Source organism: Vulpes lagopus, chromosome 14 (assembly GCF_018345385.1).
Source record: "Vulpes lagopus strain Blue_001 chromosome 14, ASM1834538v1, whole genome shotgun sequence".
In the NCBI taxonomy this organism is placed as follows: Eukaryota; Metazoa; Chordata; class Mammalia; order Carnivora; family Canidae; genus Vulpes; species Vulpes lagopus.
This window is the reverse complement of record NC_054837.1, coordinates 34,981,524-34,997,602: the sequence shown is the minus strand read 5'-3', so window position 1 is coordinate 34,997,602 and position 16,079 is coordinate 34,981,524. Positions and strand designations below refer to the sequence as shown.

The window sequence follows — 16,079 nt, the reverse complement described above, 5'->3', positions numbered from 1 at the left end:
ATCAGTGTTCAACATTAGGACGTTGGTTATGTGGAGTGTGTCAGTCTATTCAGTGATTTATTCCACATCCATTAATGAGGATGCGATAGAATATTTCATGAGATGGAGGGAGGATCATGCTCTATTGGAAATTGTAAAAAAAATAAGCAGATTACTAAAAGGTATATGTAATATGATTCTACCTCTGCTAAATAATATATATACGGAAAGATTACAGGGTGAATTATCTTCTTCATTGCTTACTAACTTGAAAACCTATAGTTATGGGAGAAGTGACAGGTGGGAACAGAAATGCCAGAAGCTTCCACATGTCATCCCACAAAGAGACCCCAAACACGTTCCATATCTTCTTGTTTCACATCCCTATGAGCGAGCGAGTGAGGTGGGCATGCACACAGCTCACCGGCACTGAAGCGGGTGTGCAGGTGCCCGGCTGCAGGAGAGGGCACCGTGTCTGCCTCCATGTAGAGCATCTACTCAGGAATGTCCTTCCTTCTTCCAGTTACAACCCGTTTGATGGGCCAAATGAGAATCCCGAAGCCGAGCTGCCCCTCACGGCGGGGAAGTACCTCTACGTCTACGGGGACATGGATGAGGATGGCTTCTATGAAGGTCTGTCTGGGTGTGTGCCATCAGGGCCCGTCTGCCTGCCTGTCTAGCTTTCCCAGGACCCTGACGGCTGGGCAGGCTCCCAGATACTCCTGACCACCCAGGCCTCTACCCTGACCCCAAGTTCTCCAGTTGTCAGGCCCTCCCCTCGGGGGACCGAGAGATTTCCTGTCCCCAGCGGACCTCGGACACTCATGGAGGGTCGGCAGGGTCTGCAGGGCAGCTCTTGCACACATCGGGCTGAGGACCTTCCTGCCCCCTGAGCACATCTCCTGCCTCTTCCATCTCACTGCCCCAGCACCCCCGGGTTCCCCCAGTTGACTTCCTCTCCTGCAGAACAGGCAGCCTTGCCTGGCTCAGGGAGATCCCACTGACCTCTGGGCTCTGTTGTTGTCTGGCCCACATCCCACTGGGTCCCTCCATGGTCACCTTCCCCAGTTTGAAGTCTGAAAACGTGAGCTCCTCCCTCCGGGATGCCTCACCTCTGTCCCCTTGTTAGCCTGAGCACAAGCAAGGGGGCAGCACTAGCAGCCTCACAAGCTTGGTCCCCATCTTGTCAGGTGCCCCATAAGAATGGAAGGGTCTTGGCCTCTTCCTGTGTGGTCACCCTTGAGCAGAAGGATGAGTTCTTGTGAAATCAACAGGCTTCTCTTTCTTGGATCACGGAGCTTTCCCAGGGCTGACAGGAGCTGTCGGCTTTCATGCTGGTGTTTGCTGGACACGAGGTCAGGTTGCTTCTGCTGACCTTGATGAACGGCAGCCCCACCCATGGGCTGGGTCACTCACCAGTAGTTGCCAGTTGGTAGTGAAATCGTGGGCAGCCCACTCAAGAAATCCTCCATGACTGGTGATGACGTGGCTTGAACTTAATTAACATAGATTCACACCACAGTCACTGGTTTTCACACCAGTGTAAGAACATGTGCCGAAGGCAGGCACCAGAAGGCCCTGTTGGAAAGCTCCAGGATATTCACACCAGGCATCATGCCCATATAAGCCTTCCAGAGGCCTGACTCAGACTGGCTGCAGAGTTCAGGGTCCACTGTCCATGTGGCGGTGGGAACCTTCCCTTTGAGTAGAATGGAGAGAGCGAGTCCCCAGCTCCGGGCCGCCTAGGACACACGAGGCATGGGGTTGTTGGTTGGAATGAGGCCCAGTGCACGGTAAGCCTTGGTCACCACCATCAGCATCATCCCCACCCCTCCTCTTGTGAGAGCGCCCTGGACGCAAGGGTGGTCTATCTCAAGACCCACATCCTACATAGGACCAGGAACAGAGGCAGATCACCATTTGTCCTGGGAGAATCCAGGGCTCATTAAATGTCACATGCCCTTCTCAGGGTCCATTACATGTCCCCTGAGGTGGGGCCCCCCAGCATCAGCACCCCAGCCTCCCGGGTGCAGGACCCCCAACAACACCTGCCAGGTGCTGGGGGTGGGAATGGCCCTGTCCCCCTGGTGCTGGAAGATTGTCCTGACTCTGGCATCCTTGAGGCTCCTCAAAACACTCCTCAGCTTTTCAGACCTCTGCTGCTCACAGGCTTTGAGCCCAACTGAGAAACATTTTGCAGTCTGAGCAGGGGTTCCCTCTGTGGCCGTCCGGAGCCATGAGAGCTAGTTTGATGACATATTTTGCCACTCAGCCTGCAGGTGGGCTGGCACCACATGGATAGTTTCTGTGGCACAGCAAATGGTACATGGGGACTTATTATGACACACGCAGGGCTTTTTGTAAGGGGGGAAAGGTCACCTTTTAATTCCTATTCATATGACCGCTCCAGCAAAGATAATAGTAAGATGGTTCTTTCTTTCTTTCTTTCTTTCTTTCTTTCTTTCTTTCTTTCTTTCTTTCTTTCTTTCTTTCTTTTCTTTCTTTCTTTCTTTCTTTCTTTCTTTCTTTCTTTCTTTCTTCTTTCTTTCCTCTTTTCTTTTCTTTTACCTCCAACCCCCTCACATCATGCAGATTTGTGGGTCTAACAGACACTTACTGGGCACCTACTGTGTGCCAGGTGTCCGAGGACAGCTCAGTGTGATGAACAGAGAGAGGTTCCTGCTCTCTGGGGTGTCAACCCAGTTGGGAGGCTTGGTTATGTCTGTCCATATGCAGGTAGCTGAATGAGGTGATGTCAGGTCACATTAGGGAGGAGGCTACCCTGCAGGTTGGATTCGGGGGTAGCAGATGGCAAGTGGTGGGAGTGAGTCCTGTGGAGGGGACATTTGATCAGACTCCTGTAAACACCTGTAGAATCTGCTGTGGTCCTGTTGCTCGGCTGTACGGCCCTCCTGGGGAGCCACACAGAGGATATGGCGGGACCTCAGGGGCCCCACCATCAGGTCAGGTGATCTTGCTGCCCTTGTGCCAACAGGTGAGCTCCTGGATGGGCAGAGGGGTTTGGTACCCTCCAACTTTGTGGATTTTGTCCAGGACAATGAGTCACGACTGGCAAGTACACTGGGGAGTGAACAGGACCAGAATCTCATCAATCATTCCAGCATCGGCTTGGAGGGGGAGAACATTCTGGACCTCCATGCCTCCACTCACATAGACACTGGCCTCACGGACGACGGTGCAGGGACGCTGGGTGTGAACGTCGATGAAATCGGAGAAGACATCGTGCCTTACCCTAGAAAAATCACCCTCATCAAACAACTCGCCAGAAGTGTCATTGTGGCCTGGGATCCCCCGGCTGTGCCGCCGGGCTGGGGGACAGTGAGCTGCTACAATGTGCTGGTGGACCAGGAGACGCGTGTGAGCCTCACGCTGGGGAGCAGAACCAAGGCCCTCATCGAGAAGCTCAACACAGCAGCCTGCACATACCGCATCTCTGTGCAATGCATTACCAGCAGGGGCAGCTCGGACGAGCTGCAGTGCACGCTGCTGGTGGGCAAGGATGTGGTGGTGGCCCCCTCCCACCTGCGTGTGGACAACATTACACAGATCTCCGCCCAGCTCTCCTGGCTGCCCACCAACAGCAACTATAGCCATGTCATCTTCCTCAATGAGGAGGAGCTTGATGTGGTCAAGGCTGCGAGGTACAAGTACCAGTTCTTCAACCTCAGACCCAACATGGCCTACAAGGTGAAGGTCCTGGCCAAGCCCCACCAGATGCCGTGGCAGCTGCCCCTGGAGCAGCGGGAGAAGAAGGAGGCCTTCGTGGAGTTCTCCACATTGCCTGCAGGTGAGCCCTGTCCTTCCGTGGGGCCCCCGAGGGAGGGGGGAGGGCTGGCAGGAGGGGGCGGGCGTGAAGAGCACACATAGCTACCACATTTGGCAGGATGTGCAGAGTGTGTGCATTTGCACCAGAGGGGCGGGGGAGGATGTGCGGATTTTGTTTAGGCACCGCGGTTTTGAAGATATTTCTTCTCATACTGGCATCTGCAAGAAGCACCCGCCCCCCAGAAAAGAGAGGAGGAAGTAAGGCCACATCTGGGGACAGGAAAGGACATCTCCCCCGTGGCGTCCCTCCCATCTGCGTGCTCGTTGACTGGAATGGTGAACAAAGTGCCTAGGCTCCTTCAAAACTGTTCTTTCCCTCTCATTTTAAATCACACGTGTGGATGAATTTGTATAGAAGGTGTGAGGTTCTGTTGTAGACGCTCTTCGGGGTCCCGGGCGCATCGGATGTGTCATGACAGCAGGTCTCCTGTGCGGCCTCTGCTGCGCTAGAAGTGACGCGCTCCCCTTCCTCCCCACGCACACCCTGAGAAGTCGTAAGAAAGGGATTGGGTGCATGAGCCTGCGGGGCTGCCCGTCTCAGATCCCCTGGGCCCCGAGCTGCTGGCACACCTGCACACATTCCTGTGCTGGTCTTCGCCATCCATGCTGCACCTTCCAAGCCAGCCAGCTGTGCCCAGTGGGGGGAGCCTGAGCCCCTGGTGGGAGGGCAACCTTCTTGGAGCAAAGAAGGTCATTTTTGCAAGAATATTTGAGGGCAGAATCTGTTTCCCCTAGAGCCTCTCTCAGGCCTGGGTTACACATGAGATTCCTCGGAAACACCCAGCTCAGCAGTCTCTTTATTGGACTTCTCTCTGTGATTAATTAATCCAGCCCTGCTCAACCTCATTCATCAGAAGCTTTTACAAAAAATTCATTTCTTTTCCAGGATCATTTTTACCAGCTGCCTCAAGTCTTCCATCTAACGCAAGACTGGCTTTTCAATTTGTGATGGATTCACTTCTGTTTCACTGTATTTTCCCAGCATTTGCAAAACCCACAATGAACCAGCGTCTGACCTACAAAGCAGCAATGTCATGGGCGGGTGGAGCAGATGCTACCTTAAGGAGGGAGGGATGCCTTAGTAGGAACTGATTTGTAAGAGGCCATCACATTTGTGTTCCATTGATGACTTGGTTTCCTGATCAAATACTGGGATAATGAGGACCCCACTGTTCCCCAATGCCTAGTACAAAGTCATGTGGTAATGCTGGGGGGCCATGAAGAAATGAGAAACACCAGGCACAGGGTGGGGTGGGGGGTGCTTGGGAGAGATGAGGAGCACACACGTTGGGACCATCAGGACAGGCTTCTAGACAAGCTCCTGGTGAAAAGGAGAGCCTGGGATCCAGGAGTGAGCTCAGGGCACGTCCTAAAGGTTAGCCCCCCATCGCTGATGTCCAGTCTGTGCATACTGCCAGAGCATAGCAGCAGTCACTCCTCACAGCTCTGGGGGCTGGAAGTCTGAGACTGATTTGGGGTCTGGTGAGGACCCACATCCTGGTTCACAGGTGGCATCTTCTCCCTGGGGGTTAGGATTTCAGCATGAATTCTGGGGACACTGCATTTGGTCCAGAGCTGATAAAAGTGCCAGAGCTGGGTAATCAAGGGAACACTGGTGACCCTGAGAGAATTCAGGTTTCCACTTAGATTAGCTCCAGGATGCAATGCAAGCCCTCAGAAAACTCTGGTCTGGATAGAGTGACCCACTCAGCAGAAAGCTGGCACATCCTGAACTCCAGAGTCCCCCACCCCCTTTATGAGAAGCCACTCACCCCCAAGGAGACAGATCTGGCATATTTTCAGCAAGCCGATACTAGAAACAGGACATCACAGGTGGGCTCACAGGTTTGCAGAGCTGCATGTCCCAGCCTGCGGGGACAGCTATCAGCACAAGGATGGGCAATGTGTGCTTTAGGATGACACCAGCTGTATGAATTGTTTGGAGCAGGAAGTGTAGTATTTCCATTGGTAGCCACTGTGGTACCTAAATTCTAGGTGTGGAATTTCTAGCTGGGGTTCAGAGTAGATTTCAGATCAGAATTTAAGATAATTTTCAGGGTTTGCAACACTACATACAGCATCTTCTGAAAAGGACTTCTCAAAAGGGCCTAGACAAACAAGGCACATCATTCCCAGCTGGCAGCACCAGGGTCCTGTGGTCCCTGCAGAGGCCACGCCTGCCTCCCCCCCCCCCCCCGCAGAGGTGGCCAGCCTTCCTCCCTCCAGCCTGGGCCAAGCATTGCCCTGTGCATCCCTCAGCCTCCCAGTGCCAGGTGAACTGGGTACTTGAGTGAAGAGAGAGGGGCTGGAATTCCTCCTGAGCTGAGGTGTCGCCCTGCCCTCTGTGGCTGGCTTAGTATTTGCAGCCCCCAAGATTCAAGGCAGATCATGCCCAGAAGCCTGTGTGCAGAGTGCCCAGTGGCTGCAGGAAGGGCAAGCTGCTTCCCAGATGGGACACAGGAGACCTATTCATAGAACTCTTCAAATCTGCATGTCCTTCCTGGCTTTTGTCTGCTCAGTCTCTCTAATTATTGAGATTATTATCTGTGTGTCTATTTTCTTCTTCAGTTTTCTCATTTTTTTTTTTTGTTTTATATATTGTAAAGCTCCATTGTTAGGTGCATACACATTTAAATTGTTAGTTCTTCTTGAGGAATTGACTCCTTTCTCTCTTTTATAAAAAAGATTTTATTTATGAGACAGAGAGAGAGAGAGGCAGAGACACAGGCAGAGGGAGAAGCAGGCTCCATGCAGGGAGCCTGACATGGGACTTGATCCCGGGTCTCCAGGATCACTCCCTGGGCTGCAGGCGGCGCTAAACCACTGAGCCACCCGGGGTGCCCTTGACTCCTTTCTCATTAATGAAATGCCGCTCTTAGTCCCTGGTATTACTTCTTATCTTGAAGTCTGTTTTGTCTGATACTCATATGACCACCGGCTTTTTCATGCTGAGAGCTTATATGTTATATCTTTTTCTAACCTTTGAAATCCCTTGTGTCTCTATTTTCAGTCCGTCTCTCGTGAATAGTCTATAGTTGGGTCTTGGTGTTATAACAATCTGACACTCTTCCTTTTAACTGGAATCTTTAGTTCCTTTACTTTTAGTACAATTACTGATATGACTTTGTTTAAGTCTGCTATAAGCTCTTTGTTTTTCATTTGTCCTGTTTTTTGTTTATCTTTCCCTGCCTTTTTGAGGGGAAAGGGGAGAGAGGGGTCAACTAATTGTATTTTTCTATTCCATTTCTTCCTCTCTGAACTGTTTTTTTTCTTTTTTTTTTCTTTACCATAACTCTTTGTATTTTTGTTTTAGAGATTGCTGCAGGGAGTGACACGTGCATATTAAGCTCATTAAAAATGAGCTTACATTAATAACATAATTCATTTATAAGGGAAGAATAGTACCAGGGTATAATTCCCCTTATGCTCCTTTATTTTCACTCTTGTTTTTATATGTTTTATTTCTATATATATTGTAAACCCCTCAATCCATTATTGTTATTATTTTTGCTTTAATCAATTGCTTTTGAAGAATCTGACAAAAACAGTCTATTTCCTGATATACTGACAATTTCCACCAGTTTGTATCCCTATTTCTACTTGGTATGATTTCCTTTTAGCTCTGAAGAATTTCCTTTAGCATCTCTTTCAGCATCCTTTTAGTTTTCTAAAAAACAAAAACAAAAACAAAAAAACTCTCATTATTTCACTTTTATTTAAAAGTATTTTTTTCTCTGGGGGCACTTGGCTAGCGCAGTTGGAGGAGCGTGCAACTCTTGATCTTGAGGTCATGAATTTGAGTCCCATGTTGAGTGTAGGGATTACTTAAATAGATAAAACTTAATTTTTTTCTTTGGATATAGAATTCTAGACTATTTTTTTTAATTACAGGACTTTGCAAATATTGTTGCTTTTCTCTTGGCCTTCTCTATTTGTATAAGGAGTCAGCTCTCTTTCCTATTGTCATTCTCTGACTCCTTTCAAAATTTTTCTCTTTGTTTTTGATGGTTAGTAATTTGACTCTAATGTGCCTATGCTTATTTTACTTACAATTTTTTTTTAATTTACCGATACTCCTGGAGCTAAGAGTGGTAGTAGAGGTAGTTTTTCTTCAAGTTTCAAACTTTATAATTCCACAGACTTTTTTCTACTTTATTCTACCTTTATGTTCTGAGAACTTAGTTATACATAAGTGAGATTGCTTGCTATTGGAATACAGATTTATGAACTTCCTTTATTTTATTCATTGTTTCAGTTATGATAATTTCTATTACTCTGTCTTTAAGTCTATTACTCTGTCTTTAAGTCTTCTTTTGCAATGTCCAATCTGTTTTAAAGAGTATTAAATAAAATTTTTATTTTAGCCATTGTAGTTTTCAATTCTAGGATTTTCCTTTGGTTCTTTTAAACATTTTCTTATCACTCCTGGAATTTCCATTTCTTCACCTACCACATATATCTTTACCTATACATTCTTTAACTGATTTGTAACAATTATTTTAATATTTTTTTAATTTTTAAAATTTATTTATGGTATAGAGAGAGAGAGAGAGAGAGGCAGAGACATAGGCAGAGGGAGAAGCAGGCTCCATGCATTGGGAGCCCAACATGGGATTCGATCCCGGGTCTCCAGGATGGCGCCCTCGGCCAAAGGCAGGCGCTAAACTGCTGGGCCACCCAGGGATCCCTGTAACAATTATTTTAAAGTCTTTGTTAATTCCAACATCTGGGTCATCTATGGGCCTGCTTCTACTGACTGTTTTCTCTCTTGATTATATATCACCTTTTCTCATTTCTTTCTATATCTACTGACTTTCACTGTGTATCAGACATTATAGATTATGCCCTGGGGAGACTCTGGATTCTGTTATCTTCCTCAGTAACAGCTGTAACCATACCTCTGCAGTGTTGAGGTTTATTCTTGCAGACTGTTACATTACTTTGACATATCTAGATTGTGTAGATGCTTGTTTTAGCTTTATTTGGGTGAATATATTTCATTTTTGCCTTTAGAATGTGGCCTGTAGTCCTGATGTATGATCCCAACTTCTATGATATGGACCTTCTCTCTCTCTGTAATGGAAAGCTCAAGTTTCTCTAACTTAGCAGGACTTAACTCCAAATTCTTCCTCTTAGCCTAGGGCAGCTGTCAGAATCATTGCTGAACTCTATAGTCTAGCCATTTTCTTTCCTTTATGTTGTTGACATTCTTGCCTGCCCTGCCCAGGAATGATTTAGGAGTCACTGAATAGTTTGAGGGGAATGGGCACACAGAGGTTAGGGACTTGCATTGGATCTTCACTCTTTGGGATTTCTCTCAATTTCTATCATCTCTGCCATCACTGAATGCTGACTTTTAATTCCACAATCCAACAAGACCACCACTTTCTGCTTGGACTCTATCTCTCATAGAAGTGAGCTGGGCAGTGTTGTAGGGAGAATAAAAGGAATCTGGTTAAGTGTGGGTTTTGCTATGTGTTCCCTTTCTTTCTAGGCACTGATCACATCCTCTCTACCCACTACTGTAGGATGAATCACACTGGACATGTTCATGGGAGGCTTTTTGAAATGGTTCTAGGTGCTTCTTTCCACCACAAGGTGTGGCTGCTTTTCTCATTGCTGGGTATTCTTCCTAAGCCAAGGAGAAAGACCTGGCTCTGACAAGAACCACTGATCACTTTCATCTTCTGAATGCTACCAGGTCATGAGGACGGTGGTGAGGCAATTAGGGGAAGTGGTACCCCACAGTGTCTCCAAGAGCCCTGGCAGGAATTCAGCTTTGAGTGGATGAGTGCCTCCGTGATCAATCCCTTATTTGGCAGACTGAATCCATCACAATGACCAGTCACAGGGAAGGAGACAGACAGCCCTCAAGGTTGATGAAGTCAGCAGTGCTTAGGAAGGAACAGTCACCCTCAGAGACAGAAAACAGACTCATCATCACTAAATCCTGAGTCTGGTCAGACATATCCAACTATCAACAGCCTCCAAAACAAGTGATCCCCCCCCAAAAGGATAGTTCCCTTTAGAAAGATCTTCCACTTCCGATATAGAGGCTGGAGATGTCAAGATCTTGTATGGGAGGGTGTCCGGTGCCTTTGGAGTCAAGTTGAAACAAATAATAACAATAGTTGGCATAGAAAGGCCACTTACTCTGAGCCTGTGCACTGCTATAAGCACTTCACCTACACATCAATTCATTTATCTCACAGCTTGTTGGCATTGGCTGTAAGGATGATTGGATGTATGTTCAAAACCATGATTTCTCAGGAGCTTGTTCATGGTTCAATCTGATGCAGATATTGCTGATGCAGCCCTCTTCTGATGGTGATTTGGGGACCCAGGCATGTCCGTATCATGTTTTCACCATTTCCAGTATGTGACTCGTGAGGCTATCCTCAGGGGCATCTCCTTCCCAGACAACCAGAGGGGGAAGGACCATATAAGTTCACCTGGGGAGACTTTGGTGGGCTAGCCTGGACATGGCAGCCACCACTTCTGCCCACGTTCCTTCAGAAGTCAGCCACAGGGCCATGTCTTACCAAAAGGGAAGTTTGGAAACTGAGCACAGCTGTCTGAGCAGGAGTAAAATAATAATATGATGACGATGTGTGAGTAAATATCAGTTGTTGCCACCAGGCGCTATATTATCTATTTCATAGATAAGGTAACTAAATAAAAGACAGTCATCCAAGGTCCCACGTCAGTAATTGGCAGATCTGAGACCTGAACCTGGGCAGGCAGGCTCCAGTGTCTACTTTCCTATCTATGTTCCGTCCTGCCTCCGACTTTTTCACATTTCTTGGATGACACGACTGGCTGTCTTGGTTCTAAGGCAAAGGCCTTGTATCTAGTAGTAGCCAAGTCTGTGCTGAGAGGGTGAGTGGATGGGGGAATTGTGAATGAAAGGACATTTGCTCTTTGAGTCAAGATTCTAAACCTTTCTTTCTGCCTTTCTTTGGCAATATGTCACGTTTAAATTAACCATCCAGGTAGAATTTCACTTCTGAACCAGGTTGTGAAGGAATTTTGAAGAACTTTATTACAGCCTGTTATTAAGAGTGGAGTCGTATCTGCCTTTGCAAATGGGCTGCAGGGATGCGTGGGTGTGAATCCTGCTTCCAACACTGAATAGCTGAGTGACTTCCCTTGAACCTGAATTTCCTCACGTGCAAAGTGGGGGTGCACTGGAATCACAGGTGTGGTGAGCATCGTGCGGTGTGAAGGACACAGGAAGAGAGGAATGTGTGGCATGGAGCAAGTCTTCAGTACACAGCTGGCATCCTCCTACCCAGAAGTGCACACCTTGGGGGAACTGTAGCAAGGTCTTGGAGTACGCAGGGCCCAGAGCTTTCCTCCTGGGTGTTATGCATCCATTCCCTTCCAAATGAAATGCCATGTACGTTTGAACAGGAAGATGTGGGAGGTTTGCACCAGACTTTGAGGGAAGGAAGCCACACAGGGCGACAGGCAGCATGACCGGGGCCTTGGCCACTGGCTCCCTGCTGCTTGAACAGGCTGCTCAGCACCTAGTCAGCACATTGGGTGTGGCCACTGCACAGCAGGAAGCATTAGCTGGGGTGACTGGAAAGTCTGTGTGGAGCTGGATTCTCAGGCTCAGATGCTGTTCTCACACCCATCTCTTGCTCCTCAGCTCTGTCCCCTCCCACAGAGTGGGAAGATGGGTGATATGTGGCCCACGCCTACCTCCTCTCAAGTCCTCGAACAGAGAGAGGAAGGAAGAGAGGAGGCAGCAAGGAGGGGAGAAGGGAGGCAGGGATCTCTGTCCTCTGCCAAATGCTGGGCTCTCTTGGTGCAGCTGAGCCAATCCCGTGGCCTGGCTAAGTATGTCCATGCCAGGAACAAGGCGCAGGTGGTCGCAGAGGGCAGGCGGAGGCCCAGGTGAGCAGCAGTGCCTCGGAACATGCCAGGGGCTGTTGCCCTGCTGCCACTCCGCCCACCCACCCCGTGCTCTCCCCTCCTGCCCTGGCCACAGGACTCAGAGTGCTCCTTCCAGGTGAGAGCCCTGAGCATCGCACCACCAACTGCTCACTGGCCAGAGGGCTGGGCCCTGAAAGCTCTGCCTTCTGTGCCCCCAGGCCCTCCGGCGCCCCCACAGGACGTCACCGTCCACCCTGGGGCCACCCCAGCCACCATCCAGGTCTCCTGGAAGCCGCCGGCCCTGACGACTGCCGGGCTGTCCAACGGGGCCAATGTGTCTGGCTATGGCGTGTATGCAAAAGGGCAGAGGGTGAGTTCTGGTTGGGGGGTTGCACGGGGACCGCCGGAACCTGGAGCGGTGAACACAGGGGAGGGGCATGCCCCCAAGATCAACCAGCCCTTCCTGAAGCTTCTCCCAGGCCCTCCTCCCTCCCAGAACACTGACAGCCCCCTTCTCCCCTGTGGCTCCTTCTTTCCAGAATTCTCTCTGCCAAACTCCCACGCCCTGGGCGGTTCCTGTTCTTCTCCCCTTGGTGCTGAAAACTCACCTCTTGACCCCACAAAATCAGGGCCCCCTCAATGGATGATGGGCTCATAAACTCCACCAACTGTTGTTGAAAAGATGGCACCTCCAGCCAAAGTGGAGGGGGACACATGCGCATCAACACACAGCTGGCCTGGCTCCCAGAAGCAGTGTGTCCTTAATTCCGCTGTAGGGACCCCCATATCAGCCCAACCTCGTCCCAGTGCATGACAGGGACATGGACCCAGACAAGGCTGCCTGGGGGAGGCTGGAGTGAGCTTCTGTGCATTCTCTATTCCCCTCCTGTTCCCACCAAGGAGCCAGGGGTGACACATCAGATGCAAGTGCCTATCTGAGCTATTCCTACCTGGTCCTTGGGAGCTGCCACCTGCAGGGGTGTGCTCCTTCTGCTCCCCTCCCCCCCAGAACCTCCCTCTGCTCCCCCTTCTCCAGGACTCCCCTCTGTTTCCCCTCCTCCTCTTCCAGGACTCCCTTCAGCTCCCCCTCCTCCCCACTGCTCCCCCTCTGTGGGGAAACCCACAGGCAGGCTATGCCTGTACAGATGAGGTGCTGTCCTCGCTCTATGGCAGCAGGAAGTCCATTTGGTTCCCCACCCAGCTTTGGCAGTTTACACCTGGTTTCTGATCTTCTGAGGCCTCATGTCTGTATCTGAATTGGTCTGGACTGGGAAGGGAAGGACGGCCCTTGTTGGTGCCTGGGAACCTCCAACAACTGCACGTGTTGGGTCTTCGGAAGCCCCTAGCCTGCTCCTCCCTCCGAGGCTGCTTCCATCTTCAGGCCGGGCGTGTGGTTGGGCTGGGCATGGGTAGGGCCCCGGTGTCCAGGCACGACGGGCTGTCAAGTACAGGGGGAGAAGCTGCGGGGAGGCGGGCTTCCTGTGACGGGCATTCTCTGTGTGCAGGTGGCCGAGGTCATCTCCCCCATGGCAGACAGCATAGCTGTGGAGCTCGTGCGGCTGCGAAGCCTGGAAGCCAAGGGCGTGACCGTGCGGACCCTCTCTGCACAGGGCGAGTCCACGGACTCCACCACCGCTGCCATTCCCCCTGACCTCCTGGTGCCTCCAACCCCCCACCCGAGAACTGCTCCCACACCGAAGCCCTTAGCAAGTGTCGGAGCCCTCGATACCAAAGATGAACACCTGGGTCCCCATATCACAGTGGACGAGGCCTGGGAGCAGGGTCGGGCTCCAGCCCCGGTCCACGGGCACATGCTGGAGCCGCCCAGCCTGCAGGGCTCAGGCCCGGGGAGGCGCTCCCCCTCGCCCAGTCGGATCCTCCCGCAGCCGCAGGGCACCCCGGTTTCCACCTCGGTTGCCAAGGCTATGGCCCGGGAAGCTGCGCAGAGAGTGGCCGAGAGCAGCAGGGTAAGGCTGGGCTTGTCGCTGCTTCCATGTCACCTGGAAGGCAACCTGTCCCTCACCATCGGCACCCGTGAGGCTGCAGAGGGGGCTACGCGATGCTGGTGCCCAGGGGCTGCCTGGCCTGGGAGGGAGGGATGCCCATGCCATGCAGCCTCCGTTTCCCCGCAGATTGCTTTCTTGGCCAGATCCTGATGGAATCAAAATGTTTTCAGTATGTGACTCTGGACACGTGTACTTGGAGAAAATGCTTCTCTACCAGTCTGGCTTAGACCAGAAAACAGGCAGTGAGCAGCCTGCTACCTAGGCTCTGGTCTGTGTTGAGGGTCTGGGAGGTGCCTTCTGGAAGTCAGCTCAGAGACCCTCTCCCTGAACGAGGCTCACATCTTAGTTCTGCATGCTTCAGAGCTATAGCTGTGTGTGTGTGTGTGTGTGTGTGTGTGTGCACACGCTCATAGACATGTTTGCAGACACAGAGACCTACTTATGTGCACATATGGACAGATGCATATATACACGTGCATCTACATATATCCCTACCTGCAGACATGCATGTATATAAATATACTCTCATGTCTGTCACTGGAAACTGTCCAGGCCGTGGGGACGGGGAGCATTTGGATTATGGTGGGGCCGTATTCCAGACAAGATATGCAATGAGACGTGACAGTTAAGAAACACCTATGAAGTGTGTCCCCCATCCAGGCCTTGGAGAGTAGACTCTGGAACTGGACTAGACCATGTGCCCTACCACCACCACCGGGGACAAAGTTCCCATCTTTTCCTCAGGTGTACTGGTCTGCCGGGGCACCCAGCATGTCTGCTGGTCTCTCCAGGTTGGTGACCCCTGGCAGCACCCTCTCTGACATCCATGCTGATGCTGGAGGACCCCCACTTCCTGGAGGTCCCATGGGCCGGGTTGGCCTGCCTCTGGGGTGGGGACCGGGCCAGGGAGCCTCAGGAAGGGCATAGACCCTACAGGTCAGAGCTAGGTCATATACAGGACAGCCAGGAGGGATGTGAGGTGCAGTGATAGCTTTCAGGGCCTCCTGAAACACTGGGAATCCAGGTTTTTCTGTGAATTCTCCCATTTGGTTCAGTATTGGCTTCAAATACTTAAAAAACAACTAAACACTAATTTGTGACTTCTGATGAGGGAAGTGCTTCCAAGTATGCACACCTATCGGGGGCTGACCGCCTTTGTGTCATCTTCACAAAGCAGAAGCCTGACTCTGAGTGTTGGGTGTATGGAAGCTCTGTGGGCAGGCGGGGCCTGGCAGTGGACCGTGGCCCTCCACTCTTTGGGATGGCAGCCACATATCCTGCAGCCCTGAGACCCCCAGGCAGGGTCCCCAAGGACAGGCTGGAGCCAGTCTCTGGGGCTGCCAACTCCCCTGCCAGGTCACCTTTCAAAAGCATGGAGAGAAAGCGAACCTCTGAGTCTCGTTTTTCAAGAAAATTAGTCGATCAGGTCAAGAGCTGGGCAAAGGAGACAGATGGAGAGAGAACTTTCTGCTGGTATCCCTAGGTCACCTCCGCAGAGGCAGGAAGTGGTTCTGGTCAGGGGCAGGGGGCAGTGCATCAGAGGCCAGCGCTGGGCTACCCAACACGGGTCCCTGCCTGCAGTAGCTCCCAGGAGGGTGGGGGGCTGGGCGAAGGAGAGGCTGAACCCAGAAGATACGGGGACCTGGAGGCCCCCTCCCCCTCCCGGCCCCTCCTGACAGCTTCTTTCCTTCTCCTTCCAAGCTAGAGAAAAGGAGCATCTTCCTGGAGAGGGGCAGTGGGCAGTACATGAACTCAGATGAGGAGGACAGCTATGACTCCCCGGACATCAAGAGGAGAGGTGCCTCGGTGGACGACTTTCTGAAAGGCTCAGAACTTGGCAAGCAGGTGAGTGTGGGAGCGGGGTCCCTGTGGGCCTCCCCAGCCACAGTGCCCTGTGCAGGGTCTGGAGCCAGAACCACTGAGGCCCTTGGGGAAGTTTGCATTTAACAACGCCTGTGCATGTGTCACCTCACTTGGGACAGTTCCAGAAGTCTAAATGGGAACCTTTCACCTCCCCGGCTGCCCTGTGCTGACACCTGGCCGTTAGGGTGTTCTGTGGGCCAGGTAAACCTACAGATGATAATCTGGTCAACTTAGAACCCACCATTTGTTCATATATTTTTATGAATCAGACAAATGTTTGCTGAGCATCTGCCATGTGTGAGGCACCATGGGAGAACCTGAAATGAGAGGGTCCACATCCTACACCCAGAGCATGAAATGTCAGTGCTTCTCCTTCCAGACCAGACTCTTCCGAGCAGATGTGTCCCGCCTTGTGTTTTGTCTCCAAATTTTGATCATGTGCTCTAATAGAAGCATCCTTGATTGGACAAGAGATGGAAAGGGCTGGAGATTCAGGGGTGTCAG

At 51.0% G+C, this 16,079-nt stretch overlaps 1 protein-coding gene across 10 annotated transcripts in view; it reads left to right on the top strand.

Annotated features, from left to right (window-relative positions):
- The window catches only part of RIMBP2 (RIMS binding protein 2), a 219,914-nt gene that overhangs the window by 179,233 nt on the left and 24,602 nt on the right, over positions 1–16,079 (top strand). For all 10 annotated transcript variants that reach the window (XM_041729431.1, XM_041729432.1, XM_041729430.1 and 7 more), the window contains 5 exons: positions 503–612; positions 2,975–3,787; positions 11,925–12,076; positions 13,212–13,673; positions 15,414–15,557. In XM_041729431.1, the coding sequence (XP_041585365.1) occupies positions 503–612; positions 2,975–3,787; positions 11,925–12,076; positions 13,212–13,673; positions 15,414–15,557 (1,681 nt within the window). The remainder of the gene's footprint in view (positions 1–502; positions 613–2,974; positions 3,788–11,924; positions 12,077–13,211; positions 13,674–15,413; positions 15,558–16,079) is intronic.